Raw genomic sequence first — 26,619 nt, 5'->3', positions numbered from 1 at the left:
CAATCATGCAGCAGTGGCTGATGAGCTATTGTGTAAAATGCCTGCACTTTGATTGTCCAGTGGACTGATGATGACTGATTTCTTTTTTTATAAATGCAAAGTAGTGAATAAATAATTTACACCAGAGCACCATATACTGTAGTGGAGGTGACAACCGATTTGCTAGCAATTGGGATGCAGGTGTGTGGCAACAAACCATTACTATGGAAACATTCAGAATGATCTCTACTGAGTAATACATCAGAAACTGTGATATTATATTTAATTAATGTCATGGCTGCAGTTTGCAGATACGTTCAGGGGGAACATTTTGAGACTTTGTAGATACATTTATTAAATAGGTTTCCTTATGTCGAAAAAAATGTCATCCAGGCGGCATTACTTTTCTTTCATTATACTTGCTGTTGCAAGTTAGTTGTATAAAACCACTCACTGACTCACTTATTCAGTATACACTTTAGCTACCTATGACCTGTTTGCTAGGCAAACCTGGCAAAGAAGATGTTTAGCAGGTCATATTTACCATCTTCGCCATCACTGCTTATTAGTACTAAACATAAAGTATAGCTGAGGCTGATGGGAATGTCATTAGTTTAGCAAGTATTTGGTCATAAACCAATATTGATATGATTTTAGGGTTTTTGTATTGGACAAATCAAAAGTATGACCTGATGATAGCGCTAGATGAAAAGTGAAGGGATCACCAACGTTATTACAATTCATCCTGAGGGGAACATGAATGTTTGTACCAAATGTCATGGCAACCTATAGTAGTAGTTTACAGTAACAGTAGTCTTGCAGTATTTCAGTCTGGATCAAAGTGGTGGACCGGTTAACGCCCCTAGGATGGCTAAAAATATAAAGCAAGTTTAGGTTTAAACAGGAAAACTTGAGATTACCACTTGCACCCAGACTTTCATGTTAGAGTCATTATGAAATACAAACCTGGTCCTCACAGTTAAATACAGTCAGTACAGCACTGCCCCACACTGCTCATGCTTTTTATTTGCAGTAGTTATTGCCAGGCAGACAGTGAGTTTGTCTCTCACTGATCGATCCGCCTCCGGGTGCTCGATCACACAGCTGTGAATCCCAAACCAGCGCTTATGTAATGATGAGCAAAGCAGATCTGGGTGGGGTGATCATCTGAATCATCAATTGCAATTGGCCGTTTGTATTGACGGCAATGTAACTGCTCAATACTTTCCAAATAGACACTTCTGACTTAATTCAGAGAGTGCCGGTGATCAGCCGTGTGAGCTCCAGCCTATCAAAGTGCATGGTTTCATTGGATGTTTGAGTTCACCAAAGCTTTCAGCACACTCACAGAAATAATCGCAACAAATTAAAACAACAGATACTCCCAAAAATGATTATTTCTCAGGTTTTTTTTATTGAAAGAGCCAGTTCCAGTGTGTTTACTAGAAATTAACATGGAGAACAACTTCACAATCCAGCCATCAGGTTTTTGTACTGCACACTTTAAAATGCTATTAAGGTAACATTATCATATTCAGCTATAACCAACAAAAGAGAAGACAAGACAGCAATTAAATCACTTGATGGGAAATCTACAGTCATGTCACCAACACAGGAACCAGATTAATCAGAGCTGCTGCTAGTCAAACATGTAAGAAATGGAAGAGAAAGTACATGTGTGAACTGAGGTTGTCACTCACCCAGAGCAGCCACTGTCTGGAGAAAACCGCTACAAAAAACCTTTCAAACCTCTATATGCAGCTGCTGTGCCTATTTATTGCACAACTGTTCTGCCTGGATGGGAGTTTGATGTCATGCCAACAAAGTATCACATCTGAAGTCACATCTAAACCAATGATCAATTTCCACACACACCACTTTTCTTGTCATCTATATCCTTGTAACTCCATGGGGTAGATTCTGCTGCTGTCAAAACCTTTTCTACTGATTACTTTCTGAACCTCAAACTTCTATCCTTCATTCCTCTATGATAAGTCATGGATGCATAGAAGGCCTGTGCATATCTGACATAATAATCTTGGCACTGGCTGACTTGCTAGCTACAGATTCTCTGAAGCGTAACTCCACTTGACTTTTTGCATATTATTTTGTGCTACAAGATGATTTATAGATGCATGTTTTTTTTTACTTTTACATCTGAGATCAACTCAAGATTCAAATTATATAAACCCCAAAGCCTATGTGTACTGAGAATATATTTTGTTATATAAGGAGGAAAATTAAACCAGGTCCAAACATATTCTAAGTTTACCTCTAATTCATGGATGTGTGTTTATAACTTTGTCTGTATTACTGACATTGTAATAGGCATTATTGTCATTCAGTATTATCTGTCTATTTTAAAAATCACATCATAACATGAGGTCAACTACATATACTGTATGCTACTGAATATGTTTGCCATTTACACTAAAGAATTACTGCTGGCAGATTGTTGCTTGCTCAAACTGTCAAAAAACAATCAAGACAAGCAATTTTATGAAGCTCAAGTCAACTGAAATCTTGCAGCTGTTAAAATGTTCAGATTTGTATCACAATAATGTTAATATGCCCAGTAAAATTCACTTGACAGAAACATAACTCTTGCAGATTTTGTAAATTTTTGAGACATGTGTATGTCTAAAACAAGACTAAGATTGTACAGCCATTCTAGCGGCTTAAGCACATCAGTGCTTTCAGCTAAATGCTAATGTCAGCATCCTAAGTGATAATGCTAGCGTGTTGATGTTTAGCAGGTATATGTTTAACATCTTAGTTTGCCGTACATTTACGAATTAGCACTAAACACAAAGTAAAGCTGAGGCTCGTAGCTGTGCAGGTATTTGGTCATAAACCAAACTACTGGATAAACAGACATTTTGACCTGCAGATGACGCTAGATGAAAAGTCAGGGCATTCAAGTTTTTACAATTCCTCCTCTGGGTACCATCAATGCTAAATGTCATGGCAATCTATCCAGTAGTTGTTCAGATATTTCAGTCAGGAGCCAAATGGTGGACTGACCTACCGAATAACATTGCCATCCCTAGAGCCACGTCGCTAGCATGGCTAAAAAATAATTCAAATTATTTTGAAATCTGTATTTAATCCTGCGTTTATGTAATTTCCATGGACGTGTTTGATTTCACTCAAATCGTGAATCAAAACTTAAAGCTTATCTGATCTTAATATGCTACACATGTCAACACTGCAGCATACACACATTGATTATTAATAGCAACATGTGATACAAATAGGCACCTTGTCAAAATTTCAGTTACAGGATTTATGTTTTAACTCGACAGTTTTTAAGTCTAGATTGGTGTCAAATATAATGGACATTTTTCTCACATACTGTAACTAAAGCCAATCTTAAAACTATAACCGAACAAAGACAACATTTCTGCCAAAATGAACACTGTTGCAGAAAAAGCAACACCACAGTTTTATTGAACCACAGTGAGCTAAGAGATGGGCTTTTAAAAAGATTTTACTGCTACATTTTACAGTCTCTTTTCTTTCTATCATGCTCATAAAGGTCGACCAACAGGAACAGCTACAGCTACAGTCACTCTGAGATTAATATACTGCACCGAGGCAGCACAATGAAGCCTGGACTGAATTGGAACAATGCAAGCAGGGCCTCCATATTCAAGCCCACTTTGTATCAATCACCTTTAGTGATATTCACCACTTTGCATCAGCTAAATGTGACGTACAAATAAGTCTTTGTGATATAGCAGCATTGTATTAGTCACAGTGCATGAAGGTAAAAACATTGCCTAAATACAAGGACCTACAGTTACTACAATATGAAAATATTTGCTTAAGAGAAATAATCCATTATGAAAAGGAAGATGGCGACAGAAGAGCATCACAGGTTAGATAACATGAGTTTTTGGGTCTCTGGAGGAGGCGGGATGGTGGGGTGAAACAGCACAGCATTACTATGATAGTCATACCTGAAGAGTTCTTACCCCCATTAGGAAGGAAGGAGGTGATCTGCTTTTTTCTTGAATCATGTCATCATCATCATTCCTATGAATCAATATACTTAAATTCAATATTTGGTACAGGAAGTAACACAGTGTTTAAAAATGAACAATAAAGTACAAACAGGAATAATTAAGTTCCCACAAATAAGCAATGCACGGATATACAGCGTTCTCAAAAAGTTATCATACATACTGTACTAACTTTCCTCTTTTCAAGTGCAAAACAGAAGATTTGTACACACTGGCACTCACAGAGACACTGGCCCTTCAGTTTATTTGAATTAAAGAGAAAATGTTCAGTTTCCTTCGACGTGTCTTTCGAGTACAAATGACTGAGGTCAGTATTGACTCAACTGCACAGCAAGTCCATACAGCGTGGAATTAAAGAAATTGCTTCGGCAGCCATCTTGCATATAAAGTCTGTATAAAAATCAAGGAGCAATAGCAACAGGCCCTTCTTCACAGGTTAATCCTACACCTACTGTGAGCTGAGCTGGAGAGACTGAAGGAGTGAACAGCATGTTTGGTTGATGTCTCTCCAGCTGAAATAAAGGCGAGAGGTAAAAACAGTAATACGGTATGTTGACCCACGTTTACTGAGGTCTGATAACAGTGAAACTGTAATACTGCAACGAAAAGCACGGCTGAAGATCCTTATTGTCAATGCAGAGTTGGAGGATGTCATTCTGCCCGAACTGCCTTTCATAGAAAACAAAGATTCATGTAAAAAACTGTAATTACACAATTAGAGTATATGTGCATACCTAACATGATGAAGAAGTTTGACTGTAGAAAAATATATATATCAAAGTCACTTAGCCAGAAAATAAATCCAACAAGCAAAATTCAGGGTCATTTTACAAAGTCATATTTATAATGACGACGCTGGAGGACCAAATTACAGAAGGCTAAACTGAAGGCATTTTGGTTGTAGAAACTTGGAACAGGGCATTTTGTTAATCATGAGTTAAAATCTGGCAAACGGGCAACTGAAATTTGGTTAAAATATTACACAAATACAAAAAAATACTAACAAAGCTTGTGAACATATACTCAGATTTTGATGTGTTTGGGTTTTTTGTCGACACACAAGCTAGTGCCGTGCTTTCCCTCTTTAACCTAATGTGTTGTCAAATGATCTTTGATCAATAATAGATGTGTGCTGAATCCCTGGACTATCAGAGTGCCCTGGCGTCCCTGTCAGACTGCACAACCATTTATTTATATGAGAAGAGAACACAAATAAATAAAATAGTAAGATCACAAGTGTCCCCTCTTCCTACACCCTTGCATAAAGGAATTTAATCTTTCTTTGCAAGTCATATTTGACTCTGATTAACAACTGATGCTAGGAAAAATGTTTTAGTTTTTTTTTTGCAAATCTTCAAGTCATAAATTATTGTATACATCAACAGCATGTTATCAAAAAATGTGTATGGCATCAGTTTAGAAAATGTGCAAAATAATTCTTATCGACTAACAGATTAGAAAACATCACTTCTCCACTAATCACTGCTTCTTCCCATAAAGTGGATTAACTGATATAACATGGGGTGAAGCTATGATGCTTTGAAAATCCTGCAAGTCAAAGCTGGATACACTCAGTTTGTACCACATTGTTTCACGCTGTTTATAGCCCCAAATTTAAGAGCTGCACAACACAGAAGGCAATCTGCACTGACTTTGTACATTATAATTGATTTATGAGCCACTTGTGGGGAAAGACGTTTTGTAACTGTTCTGTAGATACTGAAGATACTTTAAAAAGGTCCCATTCCAGTGATGTTATTTTGCTAACCCTAAACCAGAAGATTCACTGTACAGGTCATATACCTGTAATTTAATGTGTACTGAACCTCAGACCTGAAAGGGACAGTTCACCCCAAAATCAAAAATACATATATTTCAAAAATGTATTTTGGATTTTGGGGTGAACTGTCCCTTTAACAATACAGTGGAAGAGTTCACAGTGAATCAAGAATCCTTCTCTAATCAGACTAAAGCCTTCATAATAAAAATAAAGCATTGTCAGGAGGGACACAGTTGAGAAGTTCAGTACGGACAATAAGGCAAAAGAACAGTTAGGGAGTAACAATGGACATCGACTAATCAGCTAAGACATCACCATCTCTAACAAAACAGTGATGTTTTTTGACTCTTTCACAAAAGCATTAAAATAAGTAACTATAAAGTAGATTTGACTTTAACAGTAATCATGACTTTAGGTAAGATAGTGTAAGCTGTGAAACAATGCATTTTTCAAATTGGTACTTGGTTGTCAGTCCCTTTTTGGTACTGTGGGAAATAACACCTGGCGGTAATCTGCCACAGGATGTTAAAACAAGAGAAGCAAGTCAAGATCGGAAATCAAGAGTTACCAAAAAAAGGTTATAGTTTTGCACAGTTTTTTCACCGTAACACACAATGAATACTGTGGCTCTATGTTCCCAACCAGACGGGTTAAGCAGGATGTTAAATGTTGCCTCTTTCCTGTTACTGTGTCATCTCAAATAAATCAAACTACCATGTGCTCTTTACATTTTAAGAAATATCTGTCCGTGCACCATGACAGGACTGTTTCATGCTAAACACCAAACAAGAACAAAGTTTTTTTTACATTGTATAAAATGAATAAAAATAATGCATTTCTCTTATGAATTAACCACAAAATAAACAGTGCACAGTTGGAAAAGGTCTGTTTTAAAGCACATTATTACAGCAGGACAATACCTGCCAACCCACGACTCCAGTCAAATAAACTGTAAATCATAGTGTGCATAAAAAAATCTCTGAAAGTACTGCTGAGTTGTGGTTTCAGCTCTGCAGTAAATGTGTTTCTAATGATCTTATTTCAGTGTATCAGCCTGCATATGAGAATTTATTTTTTATTTACACACATTAACACTGACACTTCACTGTTACTGACAGCTGTACTTGCATTATATTGTTACTCCAACCCTGTGAACGGCTCACTCATGAGAGGTTTTCAGTGCTCAGCATCATTTCAGACTTGCAATACGTTTTCTTTGCTAATATACAGGCGGCTTCACTGAAATATAACCATTCTTACACATTTCCATGAGCTGTTTGTCCCTTTTGTGATACGTTTCCCAGGTTAATGCTACTTAGTGCTACCTACTAGGTCCATGCCGCTCTATTTCACAGTTCTCAAATAGGAAAAAAATCCATAGACATGATAATATTAACCAAAAACAGTAACTGAGGTCTGTGTGACAAATTCTTCTCACCCTTGTGAGAATTTACTTGGTGATAATGAAACAAATACATGGGAAGTAAAGTGCATTGTAATAATCTGTGTGTTGCTACATGTGGTGAAAACATCGGTGGTGTTGGAGATGAAGTAGGACATTACCAATGAACCCTTTCAATGTTTGTGTTCCTGTTCTGCATGCATTTATGATTAATGGCAACAAAGTCACTGTATTTCTGTGTGGCTGTGAATGTAAACGATGGGAACAAAAAGGAAGATGCATCAGAAAAAAAGAAATGAGATATCTGAGAGTGATGTTAGGTCTATACAAAATATTGGCACATTATCTTATAAACAGTATACTGGATGATGATCATGTTGTCCAAGAGTTACTTCTTAAACAAATGTAGCATCCAGTCTTTTGTCTCATGTTTCACAGTAGTAAAAGTGCACTAATTTCCAAACACACCACCAATTTTCTGATCATGTCTCTCTTCCAAAATGTGCTGCGCTCTTTCTTTAAAACTCATTAATGCCACTTTAATCTCTCTAGTTTCTCTCTTCATACACGCTCCTGACCCCTGACCTTTCTTACACCTGCGTCTCCACACCATTAAGTTTAGGCATCAGGATACGAGGAGTCACCCCAGAGTTGAGGTCCCTCTCAAACTCCAAAAGCTGGCCCATGAAGTTTAGATTCGGGGACACCACTGGACGACGGCTCCGCACGTATTTGTAGGCATCTGTCATTGTCATGAGGGTGTGCTTCATAAGGTAGGCGATGACAATGGTTGCAGAACGGGACACGCCTGCCTGGCAGTGTACCAGCACTCCCTGTCCACTCTGATATGCCTCCTCTGTGGATGAGAACAACAAAACAGATGAGCTCAATTTGCTGAATTTAAGAAGTACAATCTGGCTTAATGCTGCATGCTGGCCAGCTGTGAGCATCTGTGAATATAGAAATTATCGTCACTGTCATTAGAACTTACACTGTCATTAAAACTTACAACTAACGTACATTTAGCAAGGCCTACGACACGTACGATTACATCCTAAATACAGAATTAAGCCCAATTACAGCCAAAATGTAGGATGTCAACATGCATGTTCCTATTTTCATTCAAGGCTCCATAAAACGTCAATGACTATCTTTTAACCTATAAATTGGCATCCACCAATAATCCTTCTCAACATTTCATTCCAAATACCGCCTTTTTTGATAAACACAAAACAAAACTTCTGCCAGTCACTAAAGAGACTTGTCTGAAGGTGAATCTCTTCTACCACAATGTGGGTGGCATGAGCTGGTTCAGGAATTAACTTTGGAGACAGTAACACAATAGTCAGTGCCACAGCTTTGAAAGGAAATAAACTGTTGATATTAAAAGCTTATCAATGTTTTCTTTCTCTTTTTCTGAGTAAAAATCATCACGGAAAAAATCTTGTTACCAGGTAACACTTACAGTTGAACACAGACCACTGACTACAGTATATAGATGCCTGTCCTATTGGCCAGCATAATCACATAATTATCTTTCCACTCAGTGTCTGCAATTTAAAAATGTCATTAATTACTCATTACATATTACTAGTTGAAAAAGAAATTACATGATCTTACTAATTACTCAACAGCAAAAGTAATAATGGTGGTAATAAAACAAGTTTCATTACTCTTGTTACCGGTGACACGCAGCACTCTAGTCCCAACTCTGAACTAAACCCAGGTGTTTCCTGAATGTAGGCTTACCACCCCAATGTAGGTCGAGCTACCGGTGGCTAGCTAACAGCAAAGAAGACACAACAACTTTTGAGTTACTGTGAGGTGCATTTCTCCTCTGTTGGTAGAGGCTAACCCCCTCCCCACACCTCTTGCCCCTACGCCAAGCTAACACGTCCTGGACTACTCTCTTCACTGAATGCACAGAAAATTGACCGTCCATCAAACTCTCGGTAAGACAGCAAATAAGCCGACCCCCAAAATGTTGAAGTGACGGAGTGTTACTGGTATTACTGACTGTAATGTAATTACTGAATTTTAAAATTGTAATCCCTACTTGTTAATAACAAAAGTAATCACATTACTGTCACACATTACTAAGTAATGCATTACTGGCTAACACTGCTAATCAGTACTTTACTTCTTAGCGCTGACTGACTCTCTACAACATACCATATACACACTCACAAATGCAACAATCAGAGGTGGGACTCTCACCAATGAACTCAAAAACCTCCTCAAAGTATTGTCGAAGGTTTTGCTTGCTGTTATCGGTGGCTGGCAGTCTTTTGTAGCGCAGCCCAGAGTTGACGTGGTAGAGGGGCAGGTGTGTGGTCACGTTGACCACGTAGCCAATGTTGAGGCGCAGCAGCAGGTCCAGGTCCTCTGCGTCTCTCTCGTTTCCCAGAAACAAGAAGGGCAGGATGGGACTGACAACGGCGTTCTCTGCATCAGGAGTCATCACAGTCTCATCGGATAGAGAAGCCGGCAATGAAGAGGAGAGCGGCAGAGAAAGGTGCACTGGGAGAAGACGAGACAGAGAGAAAGAGTGTAGAGACATCGCTTGCCTTGTGTGAAGATGGCTTTGTTAGAGTTTAAAACTGCTGCCACATATCAAGAAATGACAAGATTAATACTTTAAAACATGTACAGGGTGACAAAATAAACAAAATTTGAAGTAACTAAATCAACAATGAAATCACAGATTCAAAAGTAGGTCATATTAGTCTTAAAGCTAATTAGCAGTATTTATTGGCTATAAAAGAGGTCTGACCATTAGTAGCTACTTTGATTATTTTATGAAACAACTTGCTGAGATTCAAAGGAGCTAGACATTCCCAAATGTGGGTTAAAAACACAGCAAAAGTATTTAACACGTCAAGGGGAACAGGCTCAGAATCATGACAGCATTTGCCAAACACAGACTGCACTCACAAAAAGGAACACCATTTGCACGTTGACACTAACCAATAGGGATTTTTTGATGGACATCGGTAGTAGGCCTATATAAGGGGTTGAAAAATGCTGCTAAAAGACATTCAACACAATATGACCCAGCTTTATGTCAGTGATTGCAGTGGATAATTAGTGACTTCACACTGTAGAAATTATATAATTCTTACTTCTGCTGTTCTCCTCATCTTGCTCTCTGTTCAGGGAGTTGAGGGCCAGGTGAAGTGACTGAGCCGACGGCAGAGAATGTCCTCCCTCCCTGTCTCTCTGCCAGGGTTTGGGTTTGATGAGTGTGCTAGGGGCAGACGGTGGAGGTGAAAAGGACACAGGTGACGATGGAGAGGCAGAGCGGGGAGAGGGGGAACGTGGATATGCCGCATCTCCGTCTTGCTCAGGACCATCGCCCATTCCTACATCTTCGGCTTTATTCAAGAGCCTCTTCAGTGAGTTCCGGCCATCATCATACCCAGATCCTGACCTGTAGCCCATAAAATCAAGGGCAGCCATTTTTCCCTGCTGAAGCCGCCGTCGGCCTGCATGGTCTGTTAGCTGAGGCTGCGCATATTCCTGGAGGTTTTGACAGTCCAAGGGGACAAGGCCTGTTCCGTTACTGCCATTTTGGGCCTGGCTTGCACAGGTCTTCCCGACTCCTATTCCCATCCCGGCACAGTGATTCTTTTGGGCTTTAGAATGGGTCATCTTCTTGGCCAGTTCTTCAGGCCAGATAGTACGCACGCTGTAGTCATCATCATCGGCTTGGAACATACCCATTGGATGAGCTGCTCCAATGCCTCTTCCTGGGGGTTTGCCTCGGCGAGGGTTGAATGTCACCACTATGGGATCGCTGCTGCAGTAGCTGCAGGTGGAGCTGCCTGTCTGAGAGGCTTTGGGGTTGCAGCCTGTGACGCAGCTTTGTATCGCCCGGAGAGGAGCAGAGGAGGACAGCGGGGCACAGGGCAGGCATCCCCCTACCAGTTTTTTGCGAAGGAAAGCAGGGCTTTCAAAGTTTCCGGCCTCAGCAGAGCAGGAGGCACAGCGGAGAGGTTTGAACAAGTTTGCTCTGCAGTCAGACACAGTACTGTTAGAAGAGGAGGTGTTGGAGGTGGAGGCGGTGGAGAGACACCCACCCAGATTTCTCAGGCCCATTTCTTTGCCTCCTCTCTTCACTACTCCGACATTGTGAACACAGGAAAATGAGGTGGAAGAGCTTCCTCCACCTCCTTGGCAGTTAGCAGAGTGTCCCTTACACCCTCTGCATCTTACCAACCTCCAGCAGCCGCAACTGAATGGGTGGGCACAGTCAATGGTGCAGGTATGGTCAGGGCTGGGGAACCCTCCAACGTTGGAAGAGCAGGGGGAGAGGGGTAGACCATGAAGAATGTGAGGGCGGTGATCCCTGGTGCGGGATGGGTGTGGCTGGCTGAGTTGCTGAAATGAGTTTGGGACATTGGTGGATTGGGAGGGAGGGGATGAGGGATAGTTGGAGTTTAGGATGGCGGCATGGGGCACAGGGACAGAGTTGTGGTGGTAGGGTAGACTATGACTATTATGGCTTTGATGGACAGTTCCCAGTTTGGAATTCTTCTTATGACCTAGAGAGGGAAATTCCTGGTCGCCTCTGTTAAGAAAACTAGTGTTTTCCTTTTCCTTTTCACTCCTGAACCTACGCTGCTGCGCCTGAGCGGGGACGAATTGTATGACGCCTCCGGGGGAAGATGACAGCTGACTATGGTGACTTCGTTGTGGCTTGTGTTCAGCTCCACCTGGCCTCCCTGCAGTTCCAGTTTTTCTCTCACATTGTCCTTGATCCAACTGTGAAGAGGCACATTTCGCTCTACCACCTTTTACACTTCCACTGCGCCCTAATGACTTGGTTAATCCTCCTCTGTGTCCTCCTTTGTCCACTGTCACCCTGATATCAATAGTATGTGTGTGGGAGGGCAGCCGTGGGCCGAGAGTTACTGTACCATTGCTATGGCAGTGGCTAGGGATGTGTCTGACACCCGCTGGGATGACAGGCTGGTCGACCTTGAATTTCTGCACACGGGAGGATCTGTGCTTGCATTCCAGAGTCAGAGATTTACAGGAGGGTGAATAGAAATGGGACTGAGAAAGGTGGAGATGAGGTGGGTGGGTGACTTGTCCATTGGAAGAGGCTGATATTTGAGAGGAGTGCTGTGGGATGGTTTGTGGGGAAGCCTCACACAGGGCTAAGTTTTTAGGGCGCTGAATGACCACTATGCGCTCATCAAGAGGGAGTGGAGGCATCTGGGTTTATGCAAAGCTGTCCAATGAAGAGGGAGAGAGACAGAAAGAGAGTAGTCAGGAAATGACTGTAATTTAACAAACACTGAAGATGTGGGGCACACTTTACGTTCCATCAGATTAGACACAAACAGCACATGCTGATGTTTTTTCTATTGATATAGTATGTTACAATATTGTGTAATTACATTTAAAAAGAATGAAGGTCAATTATTTGTGAAATGTAAAGTAAAACCCCAAATCCACGAAAAGAATGACAACACCTGTTGACAACAACAATAGATTTTTATGTTTTGCATATTTTTGCAAGTCATCTCTTTTGCATATCAAAACATACCAAGAACAAATACAAAACCAACAACCAACATCTCAGTTTTGACCATTAACATGTCACACATATTTCCTTTCATATTTGCTGCAAATGAAAGGAGAAATTCTATAAAGAGAATACCCACTGAGATGCATGTTTGATTTGAATGGATAACACTCTAGTGATTACTTTTTTCCAAATCCATTTAAACATGCACATCACAGTCTGTTATCTGCTTATACCAGGGCCACTTGCCCTAATCTATATTTATAGGAGTTTGACGTTCAAATTTAAACTGTTTCCCAGTAATATCACGACCATTAGGGTGTAAAATTCTAAATCCAAAGGTACAAGAGTGTGTACCTGTTTGCTGTTAGCAGCAAATAATCCCAGCTAATCCTGATGGCAGTGAGGCTTCTTAAAAGCTCAGTCACAAAAGCTGCATAAAATTAACTGCAACAACCAGTCACATGAAATAATAAGCCAAGCCAAGTCATGGCTGATGGTAAAAATAGCTAAATATACTATAAAACATAGCTGGATCGTGCATGTTCACTATTCTCGATGTAGAGGTACACTATATAATGATGCCCAAGCTTGCAATAAAAAATAGGAAATTGGCAATGGATGATTAGCCAGGATTGCCTTATAACTGAACTAAAAGCACATGTATGTGAATGCGCCTGTGATGTGTACAGTTTATTTTTATGCGCTTCTTAAATTTGACAAAAATTGTATTGCACTGCTGTCTTTGCACTGCTTTGTCACAGAAAAACAACACAGTGACTCTCAAAATTAGCTAATGGCGCAGTGGGATTTTTCACTTTAAAAACTGTTGCTGAAGAGCCATGTGATTACCTGAAATGAAACACTTCCTGCTCCGAGCCGTCTAGCCTGTTCATCCTGCCTCTGGAATAAACTAAATTAAAAGAATCCTTTGGGTCAATTAGAAATGAGCATTTGTCTAGGCCATGGTATAAACAGAAGGTCACCACTTACACAACAGTACAACTCAGCTGGAGAGAAAGCTTTCTCACCATGACACAGCAAAAAGAAATTAACTGGCTGTAGCTTATAAATATGCACTTTGTAATAAAATACATATAGAAGATTTTTTTGTATCATTAAATTGCCTTTATGATTAATGTGATTAACAGGTTGGTACAGTTACTACAGGACTTTTGACTTTAAATGTTTATATTTATTTGGTACATTCATTATAAGGCTGCTCTCAAACGTTAAGAAGAAATATTATTAAAGTGAAAATCCACCCATTGATACACACACTGTTAAATACAATCAATCTGAGATGTTCAGTGCACCCAGGAGTTTGGTTGATACAGTACTTTAATTTACTTTTTGCCACACGGCTGCAGGAGTGGCTGTACAGGTTGGCTGTGAGGATGTTAGCATGCTAATGTTAGCATTAAGCTCAAAGCACAAGTAGAAAAGTACAAAGTTCTGTTTGAAGGAGAACAAGAAAAGTATGCAGTCTGTTTGGCATTCTAGTCTGTTGGTATTGGTGTAAAGTGAGTCTAGGAAGAAGCACTTGCTCTTTGATTGCAACTGGCTGACACCAAAATCTGAGGTTTACCTTTGATGTTTTAGATCACTAAAATTTGTATTAAATTTAAAGGGTCAGTTATTACAAAAAGACATATTTTTTAGCCATGCTAGCAACATTGTAATACTTTGGTGATCCCTTAACTCTTTCATCTAGCGCCATCATCAGGTCAAACTTTTATTGTCCACTACTACTCCAAGATTTTTGAGCAAATACCTGGAAAACTGACAATCCCATCAGCCTCAGTTCTACTTTGTGTTTAGTGCAAATATTTGCATGCTAACACGCAAAACTAAAATGGTGAACATGATAAACATTATACCTGCTGAACATCAGCATGCTAGCATTGTAACTGTGAGCATGTTAGCATGCCGACGTTAGCATGTAGCTCAAAGCACAGCTGTGCCTAAATATAACCTTATAGAGCCGCTAGCATGGCTGTAGACTCTTAGTATTAATTAAATGGTCAGTTCACATTACTAAACAACATATTTTTTATGCAATCCTAGTGATATATAGCCTTGCAGATATTTTAAATTTTATTTGCCCAGGATTTGAGAGATCTGTCATTTCTGCCATCAACCAAAATAGAGGTAAATGGAATTTTGTTTGTGGAGCTCACATCATTTTATAAACTACCTTTAAACCATTCAACAGCAGCATCTCCAAAGACCTCACAGTGAATAATTTTTATTGGAACTACTTTTTACTGAAGAAATAGTCCCAATGGAAATGGCTGACATCATATTTTCCCTTGCCTCCACCTCCATTGCATTAGGATGGAGGCAGAAATTTCAGAGATAGATATCTCAAAACCTAGATAAGTAAATTAATTAATATTATCTGCGTGGCTAGATACTACTAGGGTAAATGAGAAAAGATTTTTTTCGTCATTTAGATAATGCAACACTTTAAATGGTGGAGATGCACCAACCTCATATAACATTGTTCAGATTTGGCCACCAAACAACAAAGTAGCCTGTAATTGTGACGTACATCACATATAGCTGTTTTAAAACAGTGTTTGTTAAGGTGGATTTTCATTATAAAGTTAAGCCCTTCAAGCCATATTTATCAAGAATCTCTCAGGGAGTGGAAGACCAAAAGGTTCAAAGGGGGACTGGGAGGGACAGATACTGAGGACAACACTGGCTGACAGAAACAAAGTGGGTAGAGAGAAAATACATGGGGACAGATTATAACGTGACAGGGAAGGAACATGTCAAAAAAATCTGGGGGTGCCTTCAGTCCCAACACAACACAGATACCGACCCATAGAGAAAGCAAACCACGCTCCAGTGTTCCAATGCTTATATCCACGCACAGAGTCTGTTGATGGTATCCTCATCTTTTTTTTTTCCTTTTTCAGCCTTGCCTGTGGTGGAGGGGGTGGGGGTTACATTGACCCAGTTTTATCATGGTGGAAGTCACTATCACTCTGATCACTTTTCTCTCACACACTGTAAACTGCAGGCTGGCTAGTGGCCTTTTCACTCACTCATAGTCATAGCTTCAGCAGACAGTAAGGGCCACAGAGAGAAATGGAAAATACTAGAACAAAGTACAACAGGGATGCCTCTTGAAATTTCACTGGTACATGTTGACATGATACTCCACAGCAAGAATAAAATATAATGCACTTCAAACTATAGTGAAGCATAACTCTGGAAACCTTACACCATCTGATGGGCTAATAAAAGTTTCTGTGTTGACAAGATATTCAAATTTCACATTACTACATACAGTCAAACTTGCAACTGGCTTTAACTGGGGTTTGCCTGCTGAAGCTTTGTGGTCATGTCCAACCTCCCCCACCCCCAATATATTTTGTGACCCTTTGGCGGGGGCCTGACCCCAAGATTGGGAACCACTGGACTAAACTACCTAACTACATAAGTTAAAACCAGTTCCACCATGATCAACTACAGCAGTTAAATGCTGCTTACAGTACATGTTGGTGCATCAGTAATCTATCTAATAATCTAATATATAACAAACACATCAGTCACAAGGGACATTTTTCTATATAATGAGTACTTTTGATACTTAAGTACATTTGCCGACAATACTTTTGTACTTTTACTTAAGTAGGATTTTGAATGCAGGAGTTTTTCTTGTAATTTTACTTTGTTGTGTTGGTACTTTTACTTAAGTAGAGGGTTTGAGTGCTTCTTCCACCTCTGGTCGTGTCAGTTGTAGGGATCTGGTTTTGCAGGATTTTTTGTTTCAGACGATTAAAATTATGACAGAACAAGCCAAATAATGTTGAGAATTCAAATATCCTGTCATCTCTGTGCATTTGTTCTCTGGTCCTGAGGGCAGACTGCTGCCAAGGTGCAATTAGTGACAGGATTCACCTATGAGAATAAAACTATAAATGAAAAGGTGTGAGCACTGTTGATTAGGAGGTTAATAGAAATTGTGTTTAATTAACTGTGTTTATGTGAAATCACTTCAGTTGGTTGGTCCTAATTAATCTGCCTTTCTAACACATTAATGGAATCTGATAAAAGGAGCTACCTGCTCTGCCAACATACAGTACATGCTGAGTGCTGTTGTGTGTGTTTGCAGTGATTGTCTTTCAAAAATGAGCTGCCTCAATCTGCTTCACTTGGAAGTTACATCAAGCAACAGTACAAAGTGTACAAAGTGTGTAGACTTGTTTGATGCTTGTTAAATGAGGAAACTGTTGATTGCATGATCAAACAGTCAAACTCGTTCTTTTTAGTTTGTGATTTGACAGTTTTTCATTATTGTCCCATTGTTAATAGCTTCAATTGCCAGATCTCAGAACTGAGGTGGCAGCCAGTCTGACAGCGCCAAAAAAACACAACAGAGAGCAGTGCAGAGAGACAAAAGGAAATAGCTCATTGCTGACTAAGAAATTGTTAAAAAAGGAGCTCTGCTCAATTTGATGGCCAAAACTGATGTCTTACGGGTCCAGGGCCATCAGACAATCTGTAATGTATACCTGTGTAAATGTGTAATATTGTAGACTATGGCCAGGCTACAACCGAGCGCAATAATAAACTCCTAAACCCATGTGTGTTGATACTTAAGAGGAAGCTCATCCCTTTGTAAGAATCACAGTAGTTCGAGGTACCTAGTGCATAACTGCAGCAATATTATATATCACACAACTCAGTGTGTGAGACTGCATAATATATCTACTAGGCATATATGACTTCATTTGTTGACAGTAAAGTGTGAATAAGTTATGAGTCCCTTTCAGAAGAACTGAGGATCCTATATGAAATTTTTGACAGCGCGAGCCACTTATATTAGGCTGAATAAACAAATGTGGCAGGATGGATCAAGGAGCGGAGAGGCAAATGCAAATGTGTGTGCATGATTAGGTATGTATTAATATTTAAGGAAAAGGCTAACGTATGCTAAGCTTTGCAATCACGTTAGCCGCTTCAGAATTCGAGCACATGAAAGTATAACAAGTTGAAATAAGAACTCACACAGATAAAAAGAAATATTTAAAAGAAAGAAAGAAGAAGAAGAAGAAGAGCCACTCAGTTCCTGTTAGTGAGAGCTGCAGGAGCCTACGGGGGAGATCATGACGCCCTCCCTCGGCTCACTGCTACCCCACCAGCTGAATAAAGATAACAGCTTTACAGTCACAGGCATGAGCCAGAGAGCGGTACACATACTAGTGTTTTTCCAGATGATTTAACTCTTTCCCAAACACCTGAGCAAAACCCGCAATATAATAAACAGTTATAATTTGCTTGCTTAGCACCTCTGAACTGTGTTATTATAAAGCAAAATTCAATCAGAGTTGGAATAATTTTATGTGGTGAGTACAATAAAAAGTCATTAATTTTGTCTTGAAATTGAGAACAGGAACAGAATACAGTGTGTACTGATGTGCATGAAATGATGGGGCCTTACATACAGGGCAAACGACAGTGCATGACTTATAGTAGAGAGTCGACTATAAAGAATATCACAGTGTAGATTTAAGCAGCATGGTGTATCAGTGCGTCTCCAGCTGCAGAGTTGATGCAGTGGGTGTTTTTGGGAACAGATGGCTGTCTGGCTGTGCAAGATTGATGGCGATCTCTCCGTTCCCTCTCCCCGCTCCAGCTTTATGCTGCTCCTTCATCAAAAGGCACCTGATAGCCAATCACCCACGCAACAGAGTGGACAGCACCAGAGCAAAAACCAGGCAATAATGCGTGGATGTGCTGCTTAATTAGTGGCTTATAAAATTGCTTGAGTTAGAGAATCTCTTCCTTTGCTGCATGAATTTTTTTTTTTTCCCATCACATTCAAAAAGGCTTTTTGAGATTGTGGATGGCAGGAAAATTAGTCATCTGAGTCACTTGTTTCCAGAGGCTGATGAGCAGGCTGTTTCTGTCCGAGGACAATCCACATCTCCATATTTTTGCTCGTGTTTACCTCTGAGTTGGCACAAAATGACAGGAGGCGGTCCACTTCTCTCTTTATATGGTCGTCCACACACATAACCAAACTGACAGATGGACAGCAAGATCTATGGGCACTGGGCACAAAGGAGAAAGGCACTAGGATGTTCACAATAATATACCTAACAGCAGTGAGGTTCAAACAGTTGGTGTCACAGATCCTACAGGAGGTTTGTCCACACAGACTCTGCTAATGTGACTGAAAATCAATGAACAGGTTTTTACATTACTATATGGGCAAATAATGCAACTACGCAATGTCAGATAAATGTAGTTTTCTAATGCTAACACATGAAGCTACACAATAAAAGGACTACATGTGATATTAAAGCAATGGTTTGACATTTTGGGCAACACGCTTAGTTGCTTTCTTGCAGAGAGGTACATGAGAAGATCAATTCCACTTATGCGCTGGACTATTTCTTAACCGAGAGCAGTGAAGTCTCCACTGGTTGCCAGGCAGTTAAGAAATAGTCCGGCACATAAGTGGAATTGATCTTCTCATGTAGCTCTCTGCAAGAAAGCAACTTCAGAAAGTCACTGCTACTGGACAAGAATAGTCGAGCTCAAAACCCCCATAAAACCGCAACTTGCCATTTCGATACTTCAGTAGTGTGTGGATTAAAGAAACAAAATATAACATGTTAATCAATGAGCTTTAGAGGTGCTGGTACTTAAAATGTGGACATGGATGCATGCTGAACAAAACTGCTTTTTCTCTTTCAGTAAAAACAAAGAACAACAGTAATCTAAACTACAGCGACTATGCAATAGGTTGGGAGAAGTCCCCCTTGAGTTTTCAAGTAAAGACAGAGGGTGAGCTTCAGCCTTTTGTCCATCATTGTGACGCTGGAAGCTTGGAATCACTCAGCATCTTACACAACCTTACTGATTACTGATTCCTTTAATTTTTGGACCTGAGTGTAATTTGACAGTCCAATGGGAAAATACAATTCTAGGTGGTTTCTAAACTGTTTCTGTTTATTGTGTGAAAGTGCTGCTTGCCTGCAAACCAGCAGGCCAGATAGAAAATAGCCTGTGTGAGCTGTCTCGAGTCAATTTTCTACTCTATTGTTAAACCTGACCACTTAATTGACAATGAGGAACTAAAAGGAAAATACATGGAAGCTGCTGCCTTTGTCTTTTTTTTATGGTGGTACTTATCTTCAGGAATGTGCGCAGATTATAAAGTCCACCATCAGACTTTCAGATTTAATGCTGAGACATAAGGCAGAATTAGACTAATTATTGTGCATGTTATGATGGGAGTGAAGCAGCTATAGCAAATGTTGGTCTCATGAATGAAAAGAACATCTTTCCTTGGCCTGCACAGATGTTGGTATCAGAGAACATGCTAATTCACAAATCAGCAGAGAAGCAGAAAATGAGCACGCTTATCAGGATTTAAACACTCGAGCATGATTTGGCATCAGTTTTTCCAAGCCAAACATCAGAAAACAGACTGTCTAATGTATTGCTAAACACTGAAAATACATTTGCCTGACCACCAAAGCTTTGTGGGTAGCATTCAATTTAGTACCAAATTGATGTTAAAATCTACTTCCAAGATATACCAATACTCTGCACAGCATTGCAGTGTGCCTTGACACTGGTGTCACAGCAGCATGTAGAGTCTCCCCTTTAACATTCATAAGGGTGGAAATGTTAATTGTAACTGCAGCAGAATGGGTTGTAGATGGGAAAGGCAGCAGATAGTAAGTGCCTATCACAAATATGATATGAATGATAATGACTACTAAAGCACCCTGGCCACTGGTCAAACTGGGTGAAAATCCCCTTTGACTGAGATATAAGTTAGCAGCGTGCACACGTTAATGTGTGTCATTGTGTTAATGACAGAATCAAGTATGATCAGCTTCGTCTATATACAGATTAAATAATTAATTAGTTATATTCACACTACAGCACTGAAATGAATGTGGTCACAAAGCTTTGAAGGTCATTTAAACCCTCAAGTACTTTAAAATAGTACAAATGATGCTGTATTATTAAGATCTTCATGTCAGGTGTTTCTATAAGGAATGTCTGAAAACAGATTTAAAATGATTTGAAGATGGTGTCACGCACGCATTAAGTGAAATGAATGTTAAATCGCCTGACCAAGTGGAGTGGGACAACAGAAAACAAAGGACCAAATGAAATTAAAGAAAAAAAGGATACATCTGGGTTGTAACAGAGAATGTGGACTTAAGTCATTATGGCTCACACTCTGATCAGGCGTAAGTCACACATCTAATGATGTAAGTTTACTTGGGACAAAGGAAAATTACTTGCAACTTGAAGTCCTGCTGTATGTGATGACTTGGTTGTGACTCAGATGCCCAAGCGAGAGTGTGTTTTGTCAACAATGCCATGATAATAATACAATAATGACACACAAGGATGAGCCTTGTGTTGATTAGTAAGCATTCTTAAATTTGACTTTGGCACATGTCTAAAATACTGGTCCTGTTGTTTGATTGATTCACATTGATTCCACCTCACAACACTGCATTAATTTTTTGCTACATTTGTCTTTCACTCTAATCTGCTTTGTTTCACCGTCTCATCAGAGCTCACACCACTACAGGCTACTGAGGGTAAGTCAAAATAATTACATCACCTAATCTCCACAGTCAGCGGACAGAAAGTGATGGAAGCAACTGCACAAACTGGCCAATCAGAGGGCAGCGTGAGGGGGAACATTCAACCATCTCTTCTTTCCCTCCACTATTCAGTCAAAATGATTTGACACTGAGACAAACACTTGACTTTTAGGACGTACAGTATCATAATCCCCATTCAGCCGAGGCTAAGCAATTGTTATTTTTATTTTATTGTTTTATAGGAGAAAGAATGGGAATGGTGGCAGAGCAATATCTTTTTCAGGGTGGCCCAGAATTCCCGGCTATGCTTCTATTTACACATATTGAAAAATCTTTATGTTAATCAAGGAGCAAACCAATGCTAATCAGTTACAGACAACACCTCTATCAGCACAGTGATTTCTATTAACCATCATAAAAAGAGCTATGCCAGCACAATGTAATGGCACATTGAAAAAACATTAAAAAAATAAGAAAGGAGTTTGACCTCCAATTTAATAAGAAATCCAAAAAATGGCTATCCTAAAATAGAATACTAAGAATAGAAACTGACAAAAGCAGCTTGGAGAAAGGTTTTGTGGTTGGTTGGGATTTGAGCCCTCTGTCACATAAAGATAAGAAGAACAGTAATATGCTTTGAATATATTTTAAAATTGTTAAAGAATTATAGTGTTAAAAAGCACACTGTCATGGTTAGTGATTGCTATTAAATCAGCTGACATTGGAAATCCCAGATCTGAACACCACCATAATGTAGTCTGATGCTTGTGCCGAGGCACTTCTGTCCACCAAATGTCATCCCGAACTGTAACTTTGTGACATGCAAACCAGACAGAAATACAGACAGGCGTGAAAAACAGAATCATTCAGATTAATTGTTGGAGGCAACAACTCAACAAATGTGGTCTAATATTACACACTGAAAGCAGCTGTGTGGCAGTATTTGATCGATGTTTGTTTCAGAGTGTGTTTTGATCTGGACCAGGGAAGGAGTTACTGCTTGGCAAGACCTCAGATACACAGGAGCGCAGGAACTTGTTGAATCAAGCATCCCCAACCCATTTTGTCTCCTGCAGGCCTTTCCCCTCAGAAAAATAACAACAGAAATGATCTGAAACTATTCTATCTGACAGGGGGTTGCTCAACTTGAACAAAAGAAATCAGCAGCAACATCTGTTAGTTGCAGTGTGGTAACAACCGTCTGTTTCTATTCCCCCTCTGGAATGTATGCCAGACCATCTTCACTAAAGTACCAACCTCTAAGAAAGTATGAGTGTGCATGAAAACAACAACACAACCCTGAGGCTGTCACAGCATCTCCCTCAGCGTCACAGCCGGCCTGCAGCATCAACATTTAGAAGAAGGGGCGCTTAATTAAATTATCGTTATTAATGGTGGGAGTTATGCTTGGAGTATTAAGTCTCGTCTGGACCCACCAAAAGCCAAAGTTCTGCTGTGTAAGAAACCCTAATAACACATTGTAATGTCTAATTTCATATTTTAACATTGGAGAGCCTGTTAATGGCCATTTTTCATCTTGAAAGGCCTGTACATTACTACTTACATAAAGCAGCTTCTTGGCCTGTGTTTAACCTGTTTGTATTTTAACATGTAGTTGTGTTACAAATTGCTAACTTTTCTTTATTTGATCTGACAAACAACTTTTAATTTAAATGATTCTAACTGTTAAAAATATGAGATAAAGCTATATTAAACTAGTTATAAAGTGTCTCCTATATTCACTTTTAGATTAATTTGCATTCATTCACTAATGCAGATGATGCACACATTTACACTGCATTAAATCATGGTGAAACAGCGGTTTTTGAACAATTTAAAATACGGATGACTATTGGCCTTCTACCCCTAAATAAATGCATCATTTTAATTTCAGCTCCTAACCACCACAGAACTTAAGTTCTCTCGAGCAGTCCACAAATAATTAATCCACTGTCTGCTCGTTCCTATTCAGAGTCATCAGAGATTATCCCAGCATGCACTGGGTAAAAGGCAGGGAAACAGGATAGGTCACCAGTCCATCACATGGCTAACACGTAAACAAACATAGTCACATCTGTACGCAGTTTAGAGTTTCCACTTCCTGACCTGTGTGTCTGTAGACTGTGGGAGTAAACTCGAGCACTGAGAGAAAAGGTTAGACTATGCAAACTAGAGCTGAAACAATTAGTTGATAGACAGAAAATTAATAAGCAACTATTTTGATAATCGATTAATTGCTCACGTCCATTTTCAAGCAAAAAGGCAAAACATTTTGATGGTTCTCAAATGTGAAGACTTTTGGTTGGACAAACAAAGCCACCTTGGCCTTGAAAACTTGACCTCAGAGCATTATGATGGACATTTTTCACTATTTTGTAAATTTAAGTTTTATAGCCCAAGCTAAACTAATTCATTGATTAATCAAGAAAATAATCTGTAGATCAATTAACAATGAAACTAATTCCAGGGCTTGGACCTTCTTATTGTTATCAGACAATGCTATTCGTTGAGCCTCATTCCATCACTCTACAGAATCATTTCGGTAAAATCTTTGGCATTGTGTTTGATCTCGACCTCTCTTGATAGTAATCTTAAAGTAATGTCCATAGCTGTATATTTCATAAATAAATTTCATAAATATCTCGCACATATTTTCAAGGTTAGTCATTTCCTCTATCTGAGCAATCCCTTTGTTTCATTGTAAATTGATTGTTGCCTTGAACTACAAGTGACCAATAACTGTTGAGTTAATCCATTTTAAAGGTCCAGTGTGAGGAGCTATTGGCAGAAATGGAATATAATATGTATAAGTATGTTTTCATTAGTGTATAATCACCTGAAAATAAGAATCGTTGTGTTTTCATTAATTTAAGCCGTTTTTATTTACAGAGGGAGCGGATCCCCTTCCACGGAAGTCGCCATGTTGCACCGCCATGTTTCTGCAGTAGCCCAGAACGGACAAACCAAACACTGGCTCGAGATAGGCCACCGTAGTCTCTCCTGCAGGCTTGGAAGGAGAAGGTGAGGTGAGCGGTATTCAAATGGCTGCAAACTGCAATTTCACCGCTAGATACCACTAAATCCTACACACTGGACCTTTAAATTTGACCTTTGCAATGATGTAGAATGTAAGATCTGATGATACACTGTATCTTTCCTGAGAGATTCAAAGTCAATTTAATTATTGTTTCATTGAAACATTACACTGTCACCGGTAATGGCTGCCCATGGTTTTATATAGGGGGTTAATGAAAGCACTGAGTCAACTCTACAGTCTACAGTCTCAATAGTTCAGGCCAGAAAACCAACATATGAACTAAAGGCAGCTTCAAACTGTTAGCTGCAGAGCTGGACGACTACAAGTGACCCTGTCAGATTACAGAGACATAGTGACATCAAAAATATTGCTTCATGTAGGTTTAAGTTTTAAATTGATTTGTATACACTAGGTCCCTTGGTCTAAAGAAACATTCCTGCAAATGCACTGCAGTGATTTGTGTGTGTGTGTGTGTGTGTGTGTGTGTGTGTGTGTGTGTGTGTCTTGCTTGTGAAGTTAGTGCCTCTACTTGAACAACCTGGCGGCCTCACACTAACTATAGTTAAACCACAGTTAATGTTTGCAGTTTTCCTACTTTTTAAGAAAATAAATGAGTAATCTTCAACCTTATACACTGTATGTTTGATTTCCAAATCGCTCTCATCAGTCAGTTACATATATATATATGGGTGTCTGCTCCTTCTTCTCTGTAGCACAGCCATCCATGGCAGGCACATCCTTTTACTTACACTACCTTTTGTTTCTGCTGGATTTGTGACTGACAATGTTGACAGAGACTAGAGGCTTGACTGAAATGCATGTCAATAAATCACTGGCTGCTGCTATTTAGAATATATACAATGTGCTTACATGCTGCACACCTCTCCTCTTCTTTGTTGCATCTCATCAGCACCACCACACACAGAAATAAACCAGACATTAATATTTACATTCTTCCTCTGCATTGTTGTTTATCGGGCTATTCTGCTGGCCAGTAATGGGAAATCTATTAGTTCCTGTTTACACAGTCGCTAGATGGCGTACTGCCTAATTTCTCTGTATTTAATGGCATCTTCATAGCACATTCTTTGAACCTTTACCATGATGAGAAGTAAAGCCGATGTGGACGACAGGGCCCGACGGAGCAGGCCTGTACCTTCACCTACTCACTCTGATCAAGTGTGGATTTGTGTAATAAGGGTTCATTTGTTATTCTACACTTGGCGCTTTCACATGGCTGCAGTTATTCATCTCCATAAATAATACACGCCGCCGCTTATTATGGCAAACATTCATACTTGCTGACCTCCTTCGCACAGCGGGGAATAACACGAGGATGCATTGCATGGTTTTTAATATGTGGCATCAATTTGTACATTGCAATACACCAGATGCATCAAGACATTCAGGAGGCGATTTTTTAAAAAACCTGACCAACACGTAGTGCTGTGACAGCCGCTGCACTGAACACTGCTGATGGGGGACTCACAGGCGGCAGGCCCCGGACCGACCGCCACAATAAGTAACGTTACTAAAAAGAAAAATCACTTACATCAAGAGTGGCAGTCCTGTAGTGTAGTCATCATTTATGCGCAGCGGAATGAGGAATCCTCATGTGTGTGGTGGCCCGAGCGGCACGACCCGATGCGTTGGTATGATCCAGATGTGTAACACCTTCCCTGCCTGCTCGTTTGTTCATGTATTTCTAAAACAAAAATATAAAATAAATCAAAACAGACCTGGTTTGACTAGAAGATGCTCTGCCGGACTTTATAATGAACAGATACATAAATAAATGTCATGAGAAGTGCTTGGCTAACTCAGCTGGCGTCACGTCTGAGCGTGTGTCACTCTGAGCTGCTATGCGTGTGTGAGGACACACTGACTGGGAGGTGGGCTCTATTGTCTCTACTGTGGATGACATCATCCCAGACCAATGGCGAAACACACGGGATGAAGGGCTCAGGGGCGAGCACGCAGCACGTGCTGGCTGGAGGAGGAGGAAGAAGAGGAGGAGGAGGAGGAGGAGGAGGAGGAGGAGGAGGGGAATGATGTTGGACCAACATCCTGCAAAAAAACAAAAACAAATGCACTTTGAATCAGTAACACTACACTTTTACTTAAGTATTGCACTCAAGTACACATTTGAGATACTTTACTTGAGTATTTCCTTTATACTCTTACTAAGGGAAATACTGTACTTTTTATCCCGCTACGTTATTTAACAGCTATAGTTACAAGATACTTTTAAGAGTAAGAGTTT

General features: G+C 39.8%; 1 protein-coding gene across 3 annotated transcripts; it reads right to left on the bottom strand.

Moving 5' to 3' along the window:
* Nucleotides 1-6,653: 6,653 nt before the first annotated feature.
* On the bottom strand, nucleotides 6,654-26,279 carry si:dkey-175m17.7. Of its 3 annotated transcripts, none has more exons than XM_044222209.1 (5): nucleotides 25,909-26,279; nucleotides 13,572-13,632; nucleotides 10,309-12,422; nucleotides 9,404-9,706; nucleotides 6,654-8,042 (listed from the first exon to the last, which is right to left on the bottom strand). In XM_044222209.1, the coding sequence occupies exons 3-5, from the start codon at nucleotides 12,404-12,406 to the stop codon at nucleotides 7,777-7,779; spliced, it is 2,667 nt and encodes an 888-aa protein (XP_044078144.1). In that variant the 5' UTR covers nucleotides 12,407-12,422; nucleotides 13,572-13,632; nucleotides 25,909-26,279; the 3' UTR covers nucleotides 6,654-7,776. The 3 variants fall into 3 exon arrangements, with proteins under 3 accessions (XP_044078144.1, XP_044078145.1, XP_044078143.1); XM_044222210.1 differs by lacking the exon at nucleotides 25,909-26,279 and adding an exon at nucleotides 15,550-17,076; XM_044222208.1 differs by lacking the exon at nucleotides 13,572-13,632 and having other exon boundaries at nucleotides 25,909-26,276.
* Nucleotides 26,280-26,619: the final 340 nt, after the last annotated feature.

This window comes from Siniperca chuatsi, linkage group LG14, assembly GCF_020085105.1.
Source record: "Siniperca chuatsi isolate FFG_IHB_CAS linkage group LG14, ASM2008510v1, whole genome shotgun sequence".
Classification (NCBI taxonomy): Eukaryota; Metazoa; Chordata; class Actinopteri; order Centrarchiformes; family Sinipercidae; genus Siniperca; species Siniperca chuatsi.
Note: the sequence above shows the minus strand (reverse complement) of the source record. Positions and strands in the feature narration are given on the sequence as shown.